This window comes from Euprymna scolopes, chromosome 3 (assembly GCF_053919585.1).
Source record: "Euprymna scolopes isolate OS-2025 chromosome 3, ASM5391958v1, whole genome shotgun sequence".
Taxonomy (NCBI): domain Eukaryota; kingdom Metazoa; phylum Mollusca; class Cephalopoda; order Sepiida; family Sepiolidae; genus Euprymna; species Euprymna scolopes.
In genome coordinates this window covers 149333770-149351330 of record NC_136484.1, presented here as the reverse complement: position 1 = coordinate 149351330, position 17561 = coordinate 149333770, and the positions used below count along the sequence as shown (strand labels likewise).

The following is a 17561-nucleotide window of genomic DNA, read 5'->3' as shown; positions in this document are numbered from 1 at the left end:
GAGGTAAGCAATGTAAGCCATCAAAACCTCTCCCCACCCATGGTGGGTTATCCTGCTATATTTGGTTACTCTAGTGTAATGGTAAATGGTGTGAGCATGCACAGTTTCCAGTTATAAGTGATCGCCCCCCCGGGTCTCATCCCCGTTGGTGAGGATGAGCAGTGTAACCTGTCAAAATCATCTCCTCCTTATGGTGGTTTATCCTGGCAGCTCTATCTGAAACGGTGTGAGCGTGCGTAAGGTTTTCTTGGTGGGTGTGTAACTTTGTCATGTCCACTTTTGCTTCTTGATAATTCTTCTTTCATTGTATGTGGTCAGGTTAGTATAATAGTAAACCATATTGGAGCCCGTTCGCGCACAGACAGACACATACAGATGTTGACCATTATTATATAAACATATATAGTATATAAATATACTAGCCTGGGTGCTTAGCGTTGCCCGGGTGTTTGGAGGTATGTGTTGAGCAAAAAAAAAAAAGAAAAGAAAAGTGGTAGTAGGCAGATAGGCTCGAACCCGTACAACCAAGGGGGAAAAGAACATGAACCCCCCCCCCAAAAAAAAAAACTTGACGTCCTTACTGTTGCGCCCATCGGCAAACCAGAAGTGATGTTGGTTTAAACTAAGGCTAGACTATCGAAAAGAGGGGATAACTTTCGAAAATACCAGCGAAAAAAGCGACTCCTCCCTGTAGAAAAGTGCTCAGTTAAAGGCAAAGAAATTAAGGTTTTGACCAATTTTTCGATATTTGTCTTAAATATGTCACAAAGTTTAACAAGGTCTTTTAATATAGATCCACAGAATATTGTGATAAGTGTTTCAGTGTGAACAGGTATGGTATAATAAATTATGGGGTCTATCTATTTTATTTTTACTTTCATCATATTTTGCTTTGGCTTTGATACCCCCAAATTCGAAGCTATCTCTTTACAACCCTTCCTTTTCATAACCTATCATACTTTCATAAATCAGAGTCCATTTTCTGTAGGCTGTTTTTGAACACAGTCAACGACGGGTACTTTCGCTAGTATATATATATATATATATATATATATATATATATATATATATATATATATATATATATATATATATATACGATTTCAATGACTTAAAAACATTATTACAATGATCCAAACATAATTCTCAATAAAAAACCAAGACACGGAATAATAAAATAATGTTAAAAAATACACATTGTTGGTGACTACTCCCTTATTTAAATACACATCTTTCTTTCGTTGGAATTTCTTAACCCATTGTATATATATATATATATATATATATATATATATATATATATATATATATATATATAATTCTTGGTTCGTTAGTTATTCATAAAACGATATTTCTACATTACCAATTTAATTTAAATTTTAAAACAGTCTATCCTTAGAGTCGAGGAATGTTTTTATATTATTAAAATAAATTAAAATTGCAAATTATAAACTTAATTAAAATAAAAATATTTATCGTAAGTCGATTCTGTGAGACTCTTCTTGGTTTTACTTCCGGTAACTTCCGTTTCAATAGCAGTATCATAAATCGCCATTAATATTCGTGATAAACATTGGAATAATTAGACTTACTATCTTTAGAAGCGTATAACTACTTGAAAAATGTAATTTACACTTTATTTTTTTCAATAAAAGGAGCAAAGACCACATTTTAAAATAATAACAGGTTTAATAGCAAAATATGCACTATATTTTAAAAATCGGTTTTCTTTAAAAAGATTTCAAGAAAATCAACGAATTTTACATTACTTCGAATATAATAAACATATATAAATTTAAAAAAATCACTTACGTGTAAACAATACAAATCAATGGGTACTTCCATTCTTCATTGTTAAAAATGTATCAATATTTATAGTTTATATTCAATTTAACTTTTATAATAAAATAATTTTTTAAGCAATGATTAAAAAATACCGCGACTTCAGCTCGTCACAAATGGAAAAAAATGGGAGACAACCGTCTCCCTTTCTTAGAGTTGAGGGCTATAGTGGCCTGTAAGCGCCAGAATTAATCTCATTTTCTATTTCTGGCATGTGTTCGCTGTAAACAAAATGAGGACCATCGTAACTTAGAAAATGATCACATTTCACTTATCAGTTTTTGCTGTTAATAAACTACTCGACGAATTTTCCATTTTTTTTATTCTCTACACGATTTTTTGATTTAATACATTTCATTTCTCCTTTAGGGGGTGATTTTTTTTAAATCTAAAAAAATTAAATGAAGCAGAAGAAATTGTTGTAGGTATTCAATCTTTTTAGGACAAAATTTAAAAAATGTAAGGTTTCACTTAAAAAAATCAACGTGTTTTTTAAAACTTTTGACTTTACAGGTAAATTTGCACAAAACTATTCTTTTTTTGTTTTAAATTAGATTATTTTATTTTTTGATCTTTTATCTTTAATTTGTGATATATAAATCTGAGGTGAGAAAATTAATTATTTTCTATTTTAATAGATATTTAAAAATGGGAGGGGGTGAATTAAAAAAAAAGTTTGTCTAGAATATTATATTCAGTTTATTGGAAAGAGCATAAAATTTCATATTAAACCTGCAAATATTGTAAAAATTGAACCAATAGAAAAATATTGATAGATTTTTAAATTGAAAAAATTGAAAAAATTTAACTCGTAAAATTCAATTCATTCTATTATGTAAAATGATGGCTGCATTAACGCGCGCAGGCACTTTGTAAACCCTGTTTTTTAAAAAATAAAAAATAATATTTCTATTATTTTTATAAAACACTTTAATAGTTTATTTGGGAAGTATATTTTATAAAAAAATTAGACAAACCATTTTAAAAAGAGAAATTAAGAGTTTTGTATATTTTATTCGCAGTTTTGTATTAAGGGTGTCAAAAGTTCCCCCCAAATTCTGACACACCTACCGTTTTAACAACTCTCGAATTACAAGATTTTAATCGATAAGTTAAAAAAAACCCCAAAACATCCCCTATTTTTTAAATTTAAATTCCTTTGTTTATCTTCCTAATCTTTTAATTTTAAATTCATTTGTTTATCTTAAGGCGTTGCACCCAGCAAACATTACGTTTTAATCGTTTAGTTTCTTTCACGGTATTGTTTACATAAATAAAAATACACAAAAAAGTTTATTTCATCTTTTCTAAACTATAAAAAATATAAGAAAGCGTATTATAAACACAATAACCTCCTCATGTTAAAAACGGCTTTCGGATTAACCCCCCCCAAACTTCGAAAGCCGTTCTTAACATGGGGAGATTGGGAGGGGTATTTTTTCTGAATGCTGTTTTTAACATGGGATGTTTATAATACGCTGGGGCAAGTCGTAAAAATTAACATAGCTGCTATTATTTATTGCAAAAACTGCTTAAAATTTATTTATTTGACAAAAAAAAAAAAATGATATTTTCTACAAACATTTAAGAAATCCAAATGAACGGTAGTTTTTTTTTGTGTTTTTTCTTTTTTTTCTGTTGATGTTTCTACATTTAAAATTTTACTTTACTTTTCCTAGCGTTAAGCCGAGCCGAATGATGAGAAAATAATTACACAACACTTAAATTTTAATTCATTGTGGATTTATTCAAACAGTCCTTTGGAAAATAAATATTTAAAATAAAGTGGCGCTTATGCACTTATGTTATCGTGCTAGTTTTTTAAAATAGTATTTTCATGTTAAATTGAAGTTTTACAATATTTTTTTGTTTATTAAATTGTTAGGTGAAAGTACAGATAACCCAGTCGGTTTCTAATGTGTGGAAAATCTAGCTCCCGAAAAAAATGGTATTCTGGATAGTAACAAAATAAAAATTGCCTCAGTCTCGAAGGAGTTCTCCTCTACTGATTGAGGAAAAAACGGTGAAGTGTAGTTCACCTTCTGTTTCTCTCCCCCGCTCTCTTCCTCTCTTAATATCTCTCTCCATCCATCTTTCCTTCTTCCTCTCTCTCTCTCAATCTATCTTTCTCTCTATATCACCCTCTCCATCTCTCTTTGAGTCATTTTCTCTCTCTAACTCCCTCTATCTCTCTCCCCTTCTCTCCTTTCCTGTGTCTCGCTCCCTCTCTGTTTTTAACCCTCTCCCTTTCTGTGTCTATCTCTCAATCCCTCTATCTCTCTATCTCCTTCTCTTTCTCCCTCTCACTTTCTCTTTTCTATCTATATATCTTCCTTTCTATCTGTCCATCTCTATTTTAGTCTCCTAAATTAATTACAGTTAATAAGGCATTGTCAAAACATGGATAAATCCTATTTTAATAATTTACTTACTGTGAGGATAAAAGTTATTTGGAAACAGCACCAGGAGTAACTGGTAAAACCTTTCTAATTAAATTGATTTTGGCAGCCATTCGGTGACAAGATGACATAGCCTTAGCCCTTACTACATGCGGAATACTTGTGACCTTGCTACCAAGTAGAATAACTATTTATTCTACTTTGAAACATTCAATTTTTCAAAAATCTCATATTCAACATCTCCAAAGCATCCAGTATGTGGAATAATATTGCAGAAATGCAAACTTATTGTTTGGGATGAATGCACTGGTACGCAAAAAATCACTTGAGGCTCTTGGTCGATCTTTGCAAGATTTGCGTGACCATTTGGGAATGCAGTAATATTTCTTGCAGGAGATTTAAGACAAATGTTACCTGTAATTCCTCAATCAACACCAGCAGATGAAATAAATGCTTGCCTCAAATACTCTACTTTTTGGTGCCATGTGAAGACATTAAACTTAACTCAAAATATGCGTGTCCACTTGCAGACTGCTCGATCCGCACAGAAATTTTTGCATCACTCGTGGGAAATTGGGTACGGAAAAGTGCCAACTGATCCGAGTTAAGGGCGAAATTCTTTGACTCTTAATTTCTGTAATTTTATTACATCAAAGGAAGAGTTGGTTTAAAAGGTTTTTACAGATATTCAAATTAATTATACGAATTCCACTTGACTGAGTGAACGAGGTACTCTTGCAGCTCAATACAAAGACGCCCATGAACTTAACACTATTATTCAACGTAAAATTCCAAGTGAAGTAGTCAAATACAAATTCATCGACGCTGTTGTGGAAACAGATAAATTGGTTAATTATCCCACAGCTAGATTTGCCAGGGATGCCACCGCATGTACTGCAATTGAAAATTGGCATACTAATTATCATGTTGAAAAATATAAACCAATCCAAGCTTTGCAATGGCACATGGCTTGCAGTAAAAAAATTAACAAAAATATTATAGAAACAACAATCTTAACAGGACCTTTCACAGGTGAATATATCTCCATTCCACGCATTCCTATGATTACACTGGATACACCATTAAACTTTCGGAAATTGTACTTTCGAATTTTATTGTCGTTTGCAATAACCATCAACAAAGCTCAGGGAACAATCTTTAAAATTGTGTAGCTTACAGTTACATACTGACTGTTTTTTCACATGGACAATTAATGTTACGTGTTCAAGAGTCACCAAACCAGAAAATCTCCATATCAGCTAAGAAAATGGAACAAAAAAAAACTGTGTACCCATACGAAATGGGAAATTAAACCTATAAGAAACATGTATTTTCTCATTTTGGAACTTTTCCATTGTGCCAATTTAGGCCACAGCAACGCGTGACAGGGTACATCTAGTATATATATATATATATATATATATATATATATATATATATATATATATATATATATATATATACTAGCAGAAGTACCCGTCGTTGACTCGGTTCAAAAACAGCCTACAGAAAATGGACTTGGATTGATGAAATTATGATAGGTTATGAAAAGGAGGGGGCTGTAAAGAGATAGGTTTTGATACTCAAAAATTTTACCCTAAGCAAAATATGATGAGAGTAAAGATAATTTTCGCGAAAATATATTTTTTTTATACAAATTTTGTTTCCATTCGTAGCTAAGAGTGACTAACAGAATGGTGTTTCTTTACAAAGAGAAAATATTATATATATAATAATATAAATATACAAGAAATAAATGTTACCATAGTCAATAAAAGTTACTTTATGGTAGAAAAGTTCATTGGTTCGTATTTTTAAGTAGTTTGTAAAAAAAAAAGTTTTTTTAATTCACAAACCGGTTTAAAAAATCAAAATGGCAGCGACTTTGAAATGGAGAGCCCCGTTTTCAATTTGAAGGAGGGGCACCTGAGCATTCTGTGTTAGAATTTATGAGAGTTCCGTCAACGAAAGGAATATTTATAAACATATTTTAATGTTTCCCGTTATTTTGTGCTTGAGGAATATTCGACTATGGCATGTGTAGTTTATATAAAAATTCATTTAAGTAGTTATCACCTCAAATTTCGTTTTAATTTCGGTTCGCAAGTAAAGAGCATTAAAAACTATTTCAAAACAAAAAAACATGAATTGACTATGGTAACATTTATTTCTTGTATATTTATTTTTTCAGGTAGTCGTTTGTTGGCTTTTCTGTTAAACACTCTTACTAAATAATATCGGCGAAATATCGAAAAACAAAGAAACAAAAACAGTTTTTAAAAATAATGAAGCTTTACTTAATTTAGTAAAATAATCTGAAACAGCAAAATGGGATATTAAAAAAGTAAACACGTAATTACTTTAGTTTTTTAAAGCAAAGAATCGATATAAATATGAATAAGAAGAAAATGGCGCCCTTTTCAAGCAGAACAACTTCGTTTCAGTTTTACAGTATTAAACGGTGTAGTATTACGCCGTCGGATTCAGGGTTGTACTACTGTAATGTAAAGAACACGCAGAAAGGGTTGTAATCAACTGAATTCCTTCTAGTACACTGACAAAAAAGCTTAAACAGATATATAAATAAAAATAAAAAGGTTATGTAAATGTTTTTAAAAAGACACGTAATCACGTGAGCAGGATTTTTCCTTCTTTTGACAAGATAACAAGTAGCTTTCTTATTTTTTATTATTTATCTTTTTATCTATCTTCGAAAGAGTGCCACGTGCAAGTGGAGAAGGAAAACAACAGAGTTCCGCAAAATTTGTGTCGAGAATTGTCTAAGGTTGCGACTTTTTTTTGGCTTTCACTTTAATAAGAACGTGAATTTATGAGGTGAATTTATTCGACACAATATGATTCAACTCAAAAAAATAAATAAAAGCTAACATGAATTAAGATTAAAGTTAAGGTGTTATTGTGGACCCTTGTCCCTTTTAAAAAACCTTGTTAAACTTTGTGACATATTTACATTCTATGGAGGTCAGGCATCAGGCTTTTCATCCGGCTTATTCCTGGATGTCCCATGTGCACCTTTCTTTGAAGGGTTTTGGGTATGATAACCCTTTCGCCGTATAGCAGCGTTTCGTCGCAAACCGAAAAAATATCTGAACCGGTATCAGCCAGTGTTAACTTCTGCTTAGTGGTTTTGATGAACTCGTCATTCACGGATTCTGCCTTAATCAATTCACTATCAATACGTAGTGCTGCCTTAATCAATTCACTATCAATACGTAGTGCTGCTATTTCTGAGTCTTCAAGAGGTTCCATTTTGGCAGGAATTAGTTTCGACAGACTGTCTGCATGTGCCAGTTGTTTTGAGGAGAGAAATGCTATTGTAAAATGATAATTTAGTAGAATAGTTCCCTCATCTTAACAGTCAATTCGCCGTGAATGTGGGAATTCCCTTCTTTGATCCAAAAATGGATATCAAAGGCTTATGATCGGGTTGTACATAAAAATGTCTTCCGTACAGAAACCGGTGGAATTTTGAAACTGCAAAAATAATTCCTAGTCCTTCTTTCTCGATCTGAGAATAATTTTTCTCTGCTGGAAACAGAGTCTGGAACGCGAAAGCTATTGGCTGTTTTGAGCCATCTGGCATTCTATGTAACATGCAGGCGCCAACGCCATATTGACTAGCGTCGCTAGCGACTATTATATCCAACTTCGGGTTGAAATGAGCTAGGAACAGTTTTGAAGTAAGGACTTTTTATTTCTTGGAATGATGCTTGGAAATCCGCTGTCCACTCCCAAGTTTTATCTTTCTTTAATAATTGGTTTATTGGTGCACGCAATTTGTGCATGTTAGGGATAAACTCTTGGTAATAATTTGCCAAGCCTAAAAAACTTTGCAATTGTGCTATGTTTTCCGGTGCCGGCAATTCTCTAATGGCAGTCGCCCTGTCCAGATCGGGCGTCTGCCATCTTTATCAATGATATTTCCTTGGTACTTGATTTTTTGTAAAAAGAACCCACACTTGTCTTCTTTGATCTTAATTTTGTATTCGACTGAATACTTGTCTGATATGGTTTACGTGTTCCTCCCGGCTTTTGCTCGCTATAATGATGCCGTCTAGATATGCGATGGCATTGTCCAGGTCGCTCAGCATGATATCCATGGCTTGCTGGATTATCGCGGTTGCTACCTTGACTCCAAAAGCGAGCCTTTCATATCTGTACAAACCCCGATGAGTATTAATACAGAGGAGGTTAGCGCTTTTGTCGTTTACAGGAATTTGTAAGTAAGCGTCGCTGAGGTCAATCTTAGAGAAAAACTTGCCGCCATTTAATATTGTGAACACTTACTCTGGGCTGGGTAATGGATAGTGAAAGTCTTCTAACAACCCGTTGAGTCCGGTCAAGATGTCAGCGCAAACGCAGATTTCTTTGGACTTTTTTTTACTTAGACTGCTGGAGCAGCCCACTCACTATATTCAATTTTAGTCAGTATACCGATGTTTTCTAATCTATCCAGTTCCTGATTTATCTTGTTCAGAGATGCGAACGAGACATTACGTTTTTTTTTAAACACCCGTTGTGTGCCCGTTTTAGCTTAAAATCAGCGGCCATTTTTGTGCATCTCCCAATGCCAGGAGAAAACATATTTGGGAATTCTTTTTTAAAACTGGTTATAAGTTTCTCAGTTTCAGCTGGATAGGTTTCTATTTTTTTTTTTTTGCAAAATGTGGATCCATGCTATCGGAACCAAACAGGTTCTCACTATTTTTTAAGACATACATTTTTAGTTTTTTCGTTTTTGCCAGCAAGGTGACGTTGGTGATTAATTCACCCTCCAAATTAATTTTTGTGCCATTGACGACCGTCGCCGTTCTGTTTGTTCTTAGCATAACCGGTTTTCCTAATTTCTTCTATGTTTTGAAATTTATAATTGAAAGATCCGACCCACTGTCTATTGAAATTTGATATCCTTGCCGAGGATGTTGACCGTTACGTATTTGCGTAGGTTTTCATCTACGACGTCTCTAATTATTGATTGACGTACCCGGCTTTTACTCTGATTTTTTCTGCAGTGAGAGCTTTTATGTCCGATTTTATTACATATGAGGCATCTTTTTGTTAAAAATGGACAATCCCTTACCCAGTATTTTCCACCACATCTGAAGCAAGGGCTCAGTGCTTTTGATTTTTCCGACTTTTGGGGATAATTCTCTGTGTACTGTCTCGACGGGGGTTTCTCCGTTTTTTTTTGTTTTTTTTTATATTTGCGATGCCTGCTTCGATATTTCTCGCATCTTTTTTTTTATTATTCAAATTTTTGACAATCCTCACAACATATATATACACTGCATATCAAATTATTAACGAGCTTACATTTTTTAAATATTTAAGGAACGAGTGAATAAAAATCCATGAAACATTGAGAAAATGCTTACGAATCTATTCAGCTACTCCAGTCAGAAAATAAAAGTATTTAAAGCATTATTAGCGAAACTATGGGGAACAGACATCAAAGCAACTATCTCCATTTCTAATAATATTTCTCAATACAAGGATTTATATGCGATCCTTTTGAACATAGACTTAATAAACTGTCCTTCCACCAGACCTCTGCAAGCCACAGGTTGTGGCATTCTATCTATTGATAAACCTTTTTCTTTTTGGAGTCGAGAGGTTCTGGGTCGCCTGAGGAAGTCTCTTTGACTGAAACAGATGGCTATTTGTAGCGACCATATGTAACTGTTTACCCTGAAATAATAAAAAAAATATTTTGCTCTTTTTATTGAGCACTATTAAACAACCTCGTTATCTTCATTAGTCCCGACTTTTGACCACCTCAAACCTATATATATATATATATATATATATATATATATATATATATATATATATATATATATATATATATATATATATATATATGTAAGTATATTAGATTGCCATTAGATGAATAAACAGATTTTTCAATATTTATCATTTGGATTCTTCAGACTACTGTTCTCATCTTAAATATCTATTCTCACAATGTTTCGCCCAATGTAACCTCCGACCTTCTTCAGGTGTATCTTGACAATGGATTTTATTGGTGAATGGTGGAAAGTATGTATTTAGTTCTTTTGTTTTTCAACGAACCATAATCGTTAGAATTCCAAAATGTGTGACGTGTTTATGACATGAAAAGACAGTTGAGCCATTTCCATTTTCATATTAATTTGGGTCGGTATCAATTTCATATACTGTTTCTGAGTTTTAAAGATAAGGATTGATAATATGCTTTATTTGGATTGTTCAGACTAGAGTTTTTGGGAAAAACGTTGTGAGAATAACATTCAAAATAAGAGTAGTCCGAACAATCATAAACATATCACACATTTTGAATTCTAACAACTATGGCCAGTCAGAAAATGAACCAAAAATTCTTTCCACCAGCCACCAATAAAAACCATTATCAAGATACATCTGAAGAAGGTCAGAGATTACCAAGCCCAAGATGAGAACCGTAGTTTGAACAATCCAAATAACACATATTATCAATTCCCATCCAAAAAATCAGAAACAAAATCAGTAATTTTGCAGTTTACAGACTGTGCTAAAATAATAATGTTATTATTTAGAAACCCATTCTATGTACCATGCAACGTCGGGAGTTGGGGGATGGCTTTGTTAACTATTCTGTATTTTCACCTAAAAATTTAATTCATAAAAATATATTGTTAAAATTGAACCTGAAAGATAGCACGATTTGTAAACTGTAAAAGTACCACAAAATGTTTGATATTCAAACAAGTAGTAGTAAATAGGTTGATTACAGTGAGACTCAGTTTCTTGGCCTTCGGGACAAGATCAAAGTGTAGTATCTGTTCTCTGATACATACACAGCGATAGGCAGTCGTGTTCTGGCGACACATTCTCGTGCCCGGAGAGCTTGTTGGGTAGCGTTCTGTCCGCACCCCCACTTTGTCTGTCTTTCTCTGCTCTCCCCCCTCCCCCACGGGGGGGGGATCCGAGCTGATAATTTACGACCTTCCCGCGAGGGAGGGTCGGAAACACTTTCTCTCTTCCCTCCACTAACCTCCCACTCCCTCTCTCAGTTCTATCTCCCCTCTTGCCGCCTTTGGCGCCACTTCTTTTTGGCGCCAAAGTCGGCTCCCAATTTGGACGCCGACTCCACGTCACTCATTTTGGTGAATTATACAGAAGAGAGAGAGCTTTTTTCAAAAATGGACACCCCCAGCCCGGGGACCACCAATACAGATACCCCCAGCCAGGAGGCTACCACAAGAAAAACTGCTCCCCAAGAGGACGGCTCCCCAACAGGGGAAGCAAAAAGCAACGGGGCATACCGCCCGGACACGAAACCGAAGGACGCCCCCCAGAAGGGAGAAAACTCACCAGCAGCTCCCCAAGAGGGCGACTCCCCACAAAGGGGAGAAAAAACAATGTTGGACAGGGCATCCCGCTCTGACAACAAAAATCAAGAGGCAGTAGCCCCAAAGGACGATAAGAGAGACAGTGCTCCCCAGGAGGGCTACTGCCCCAAAAGGGGAGCAAATCAAGAAAACGAGGGGGCATACAGCCTAAACCTCCCCAAAACAAAAGGGGCAAAAGCTCCCAAGGACAATGCTCCCCAGGAGGCCGACTCCCCAAAAAGGGAAGTATTTCCTGGAAGAAGTATAGAGCAGGGAGAGTCGGTCCCAAAGGAAAGCGGAAAGGGAAATGCCCCTCAAAATAGCAACCCTTCCGCCAAGGAACAGCAAAAACAGTCCAACCTCACCAAAGATCCAACACCAACAAGAGGGTTGGCATGGGGGAAGACTGTAGAGAAGCAACTGTCCCCTCAAGAGTATAAAGACTTGTACTTGACCAAGTACAGACAATACATAGAGGGGGCAGAAATTAAACCAGTGCCAGGCGCTTGGGAGGCAATCGAAGACAGAGTGCTCTCCCTCATCATCTCGGATATGCCGGAAAACCGCCTCCTAGGGATGAAAAAGGAAGACATGGCAGGGCTCCTACATAAGCTAAATATCCCGGTATTATACCTGTACCAGAGGAGCTACGCCATGTGGGACATCCTCCTACCCACCAAGGAAGATGCAGAGAGACTCTCCCTCCAAGAAATAAAGCATGGGAGAGTCAAACTAACACCTGAATACCAGGGCAAGAGAAGGACTCGGGTGCAGGTATTTAATGTGCCAACCCAAATACCTGCGGAAGTATTAGGATGCCTCTTCAGCCAGTACGGTGAGGTAGAACAGGTGACCCCAATACGGTCAAAAACTGGGACTCACCTGGGCTGCTACACAATAGCAATGAGGCTGAAGAGGAAAGGTTTTCAGGCAATACCACCGCTGCTGACATACAAAGACGCCAGCATAACGGTAGTGGTGGAGGGCCGTCGTCCACACTGTTGGTTCTGCCAAAAGCAGGGCCACATGGCTAGGAGTTGCCCCCAAAGGGTAACCCCTAATCCAATAACCCAAAAGGCGGTCACATCCACTGAGACAACGCCCGCACCAAAACAGGCGGCAACAACCCCTGCAACTGCAGCACCAACCCCAGCTCCAAGGAAAACTCAAACCACCCAGGAGGCCAAGGGGGAAGAATGGAGCACGGTAGTGAGACAAAAGCGGAAACACTTAATCCCTTCTGCCACCGTCCCACCACCAGCCCAAAAATCGAGGCAGGAGCCTCTGCAAATGCAGAAACAACAACAGCCACCGCAGCCAATGCCGCGGAAACAACTGCAGCAGCAACTACTGCAACAGCAAAATCAGCAAGTGCAGCAGAAGCAGCAGCAGCAACGACACCAGCGAGAGCAGCAACAACAAAAACAGCTGCAGCAGCAAATAGAGGAGCAGACACAACCAACGGTCCCCACACCAATCGAGACGGGGATCAAGCGGAGAAAAGACTGCTCCTCTGAGGATGAATCCGCAAGTGAGAGGGAGAGGAACTCAACCTCACCTCTCCCCGGTTCATTCGAAAGAATGAAAAAGAAAAACAAAAGAAGAAAAGAGGAAGAAAAGGTGGCCCCCACTCCCTGTGAACATACACCACCCCTAACAACAAAATCCACTTCCACCCCCAAACCACACACTGCAACAACACCAGACACCGCACCAACACCAGACACCGCACTAACACCAGACACCGCACCAACACGAGACACCACACCAACACCAGACACCGCACCAACACCAACACCAGACACCGCACCAACACCAAACACTGCACCAACACCAACACCAACACCAGGCACCACACAAACACCCGTCCCCACACCAAGGCAAACTGAGCCACTACCCCAAAAAGAAAATGAAAAGAATGAACCGAGGGAGAGGAGAGACTCCTCTGCCTCTTGCAGACCAAAGGTCCTTGCCCCTGAGGAACTATGTTATGTAGACCCTCTATCTGTGGCCACAGACATTTCCCATCGGCAGAGGAAAAACTTAAAACCTCTGCTCGATTACAAACAGATAGAGGGGAAAGATGTAAATATCCCCTCAAATTTCCCGGACGCCCCACTCCTAATAACCTTTGTCAGAACTCCAGAGGCCTGCAAGACCAACTTGTGGACAAGGCTGCAGGCCGCTGAAGGGGCGTTTCCGGGAATTGAACTGGTTAAAAAAAATGACCCTTCTCTTGATGAACTGTCAAAACAATGCAAGGGAAGGGTCCCAGTGTTGGTCCATCCGTCACTCTATAGGGCCCTTAAATTGACCTACCCTTTGGATGTCGGCGGCATTGTGAGAGAAGGTCAGGACATGAAAAACCTGACCACCTTGAGCATTGCACACAACGTCGGTGTCCTTTCCCCGGCTGACTTCGGAGCTGAGTGTAACACACCTTAAGGTAGGTACCATGGCTTTGAATTTGGCTAGTCTGAATGCGAGGGGCTTGAGATCATCGGGCCGGGCGGCTCGCCTCCGGCACGACCTCTTGTCCCTGGGAGTGGATGTCGCTGCGATTCAGGAGACGCATTTCGTTTCCTCTGTGGACTGTCAGGTGCTGGCCCGAGACTTTGAGGTTTTCTCAGCATATGGCAGCCCGCGGGGGAAGGGAGTTTCCGTGCTGGTTAAACGTACCCTGTCGGCGACGGTCGACGTTGTCCATAGAGATGCAGTGGGTAGGCTGGTTGTGGCCGATGTTGCCGTAAAAGATTCTGTGTTTCGGGTGATTGCGGTTCATGCGCCCAGCACCGCTCGTGAGAGGGTCTCATTCTTCAGTCAGCTTGACGCGTTTGTAGATTGTCGGAAGCGGGTAGTGCTAATGGGGGATTGGAATTCCATCTTAGACCCCGACATAGATATGGTAGGAGGCGGAGCTAGAGGATCGGAGAGGTGCGAGTCCAGCCTGGCTGATCTGATGGCTAGATGCGGTCTGGTCGACAGGTTTCGGGTCGAGCATCCAGGGCGGGAGATGTGGACGTGGACCAATAGTGTTTCCTCCTATCCAAATACTTATTTGGACAGGATGTTAGTTAGGAGAGGCGAAGTAGACTTCTTATCTTGTCCCACGTTCACTTGGCTAGGCCAGACGGACCATAAATTAGTTATGGCCCGGCTGAAGCTAGGAAATAGGCCTAAGTTAGCGGGGTACTGGAAGTTAAACACCTCCCTTCTGGAGAGACAAGACTTCCAAGATCAGTTAAGAGAATTGATTAAAAAGGCACTAGTGGGGGCGGTTACCGGGAGTAAGTGGTGGTTAGGTCTCAAAGCCAAGATCAGAAGCTTCTCCGTCAAGTATGCCCAGCGCCTCGCACTAGATAAGGCCAAGACGAAGAAGAAGCTAGAGCAGAAACTAGCCCAGGCTACCGGGGAGGGTGATAGGGTTAGTCAGGAACTAGCTAAGCAGGACCTTCTACGCGAGACTAGCGAGCGTTACGAAGGCCAAGTAGTTAGAGCTAGGCTTAGAAAGATAGGCAACGAAGCAGTCAATTCTGATGCAGACGTGCGCCGTGAGGTTTCTAGGCGTGGCTCGGACAAATATATTGCAAAAATCAAACATCCGAATGGACGCACCCTGGAATCGACTCGGGAGATCTGCGAGGGGTTTCGAGAACATTTCGAGGAGCGTTTTACGCAGCAGCCCGATCTTCCGGTCCTTGAGTTTAGCGACTATTTGGCCGACTCTCCCCGCCTCGAGGCGGCTAGAGCGGCTGGTTGCGAGGGCCGGGTGACGGAGCAGGAGGTCTTTACTGCGCTGAAGCAGGTCAGCTGTGACAGATCGCCAGGACTTGATGGTCTGCCATACGAACTGTACTTGAGGCTGTCGCCCATGTTTCTGCCTCTTCTGACGGATATGTTCAACCATTGGTTTGCTCAGGGATCCATCCCAGGGCAGGTGACCAAGGGAGTGATCACATTGCTGAAGAAAGGTGACGGGCATGGAGGGGAAGAGTTAGATGACTACAGGCCCATAACTCTGCTAAACACAGAGTTGAAGATTTTGGCCAAGGTCCTGTCGAATCGGCTGCAGGTTGTTATCGACGAGTTGGTTGAACCAGAACAGAACTACGCTGTGAAGGGGAGATCGATTCAGAACAACTTGCACCTGATCCGCATGATCCTAGAGGGGGGAATAGATGACGACACAGAAGCCGCGCTGATAAACTTAGATCAGTCCAAAGCTTTCGATAGGGTCGACCATCGTTTCCTGGCATCTGTCTTAGAGGCCGCCGGTTTTAAACCGGACTTTTGCAAGTGGATCTCCATAATGTATCGGCAGCCCATGGCTGTCGTGCAAGTGAACGGAAAGCGCTCGAAACCCTTTGTTATCTCTCGGTCGGTTCGTCAGGGTTGTCCGCTGTCGCCCCTGCTTTATGTCCTGGCTTTGGAGCCTCTTCTCCGCAAGCTGAGACATGGGGAGGCAAATTCGGCCCTGCGCGGAATGGCTCTGCCTGGCGGCTCAGCTGCCAAGGTATCCGCGTTCGCCGATGATGTCACGATCTTCGTGTCGGGCTCCAGAGACATTGAGGTCGTGTCGGAGGCACTCACACAGTACGAAAGAATTACAGGGGCCAAGATAAACCGCAACAAGTCGGTAGGACTGCGGTTGGGCGCATGGAGTGGCAACGCAAACCTCCCTGCGCCCTTCAGCTGGACAGATGGCCCGGTCCGGATCCTCGGCGTGTGGTTCGGACCGGGTCTCCAGCTTGACAAGAATTGGTTGGAGGTACGGTCAAAGGTGGAGGCTGCAGTCAGTTCGTGGCTTCCTAGGAAACTTTCCTTAAAGGGTAGAGCTGAGGCGTGCGCCACTTACGTCTTTCCTCTCATCCTTTACCGACTGGCCGTACTTCCCCTGCCTGCACAACACCTAAAAGCTCTCGTCGAACTCTTGTCCTCGCTCCTTTGGGACAGAGGAAGACACTGGGTGAGCAGACAGGTCTGTATTCAACGTCCGTGTGAGGGAGGCTTGGGAATGCCGGACTTGAAGTGTCATCGAGATGCTGAGAGACTGGCCTTCCTGAGCAACTATATGCAGGAGGACCAACCGTGGCACCCCGTGGTTACTGCCGCCTTCCCCGACCTCGTTCTCGACCCTTCCATCGAGAGCCGTCGCAGGCCGCGGGGAGAATCTGCCTACATGAAAGAGTGCCGAGCCGCGCTAAAACGACTACCAAGGTCCAGTGACCTTGTGACTGCTACCCGTAGGGAACTCCACAGGGATCTAGTGAGGGAGGCCGCTGACGACCCGCTATGCGCGCGTTTGGGGTGGCAGCAGAGTGAGATCCGCTCCGCGTGGAGCTGGGCGCCAGGTTCGAGTCATCTGAACAATTCGGAGTTCTCTCTGACCTGGCGATTGGCCCGAAATGCACTTCCACTCAACAACATACAATGCAGTTCTGGGTTTCTGGAGTCGCCCGATTGTCCCCGTTGTGGGACAACGGCTGTGGAAACTACGGATCACGCTTTCTTTGATTGCCGCGAACTCCGCCAGTACTGGTCGTATGTCAGTGGGGTGACGGCTCGCATCGATCCTGAGCATCCTCGCCCAATTACTGTATCCAATGTTGTGGACAACGTGAGGCCGCCGTGGGACCGGGAAAGACAAATGGTCTACGTTACGATTCTGGCCGTGGCGAGAATGGTGATTTGGACGTCGCGTCTGCAAGGTTGCCGGGGGGTGTTGTCTTTTTCTGATCAAGATCTGATCGCGTTCTTTAAACACCAACTACGGGTGAAGATCAGATGTGATAGAAGAAGGCTGCATCGCGCGGCATTTGACAGAAGATGGATACATGTGGCAAGTCTGTGTGTACGAAGAGGAGCCAAATTCGAATACGTGTTCCCCGCCTAGGTGTGGAACGCGCAGTTCTGTAAAGTTAAATTAAACAAGTAGTCTCTCAGCTAGCTG

General features: G+C 40.4%; 1 protein-coding gene across 1 annotated transcript in view; it reads left to right on the top strand.

The window, feature by feature from the left end:
- LOC145262843 (uncharacterized) overlaps positions 1 to 17561 on the top strand; it is a 244232-nt gene that overhangs the window by 131672 nt on the left and 94999 nt on the right. The window contains exon 2 of the mRNA XM_080119835.1: positions 11024 to 13951. Within this exon, the coding sequence (XP_079975961.1) occupies positions 11423 to 13951 (2529 nt within the window). The 5' untranslated portion in view covers positions 11024 to 11422. The remainder of the gene's footprint in view (positions 1 to 11023; positions 13952 to 17561) is intronic.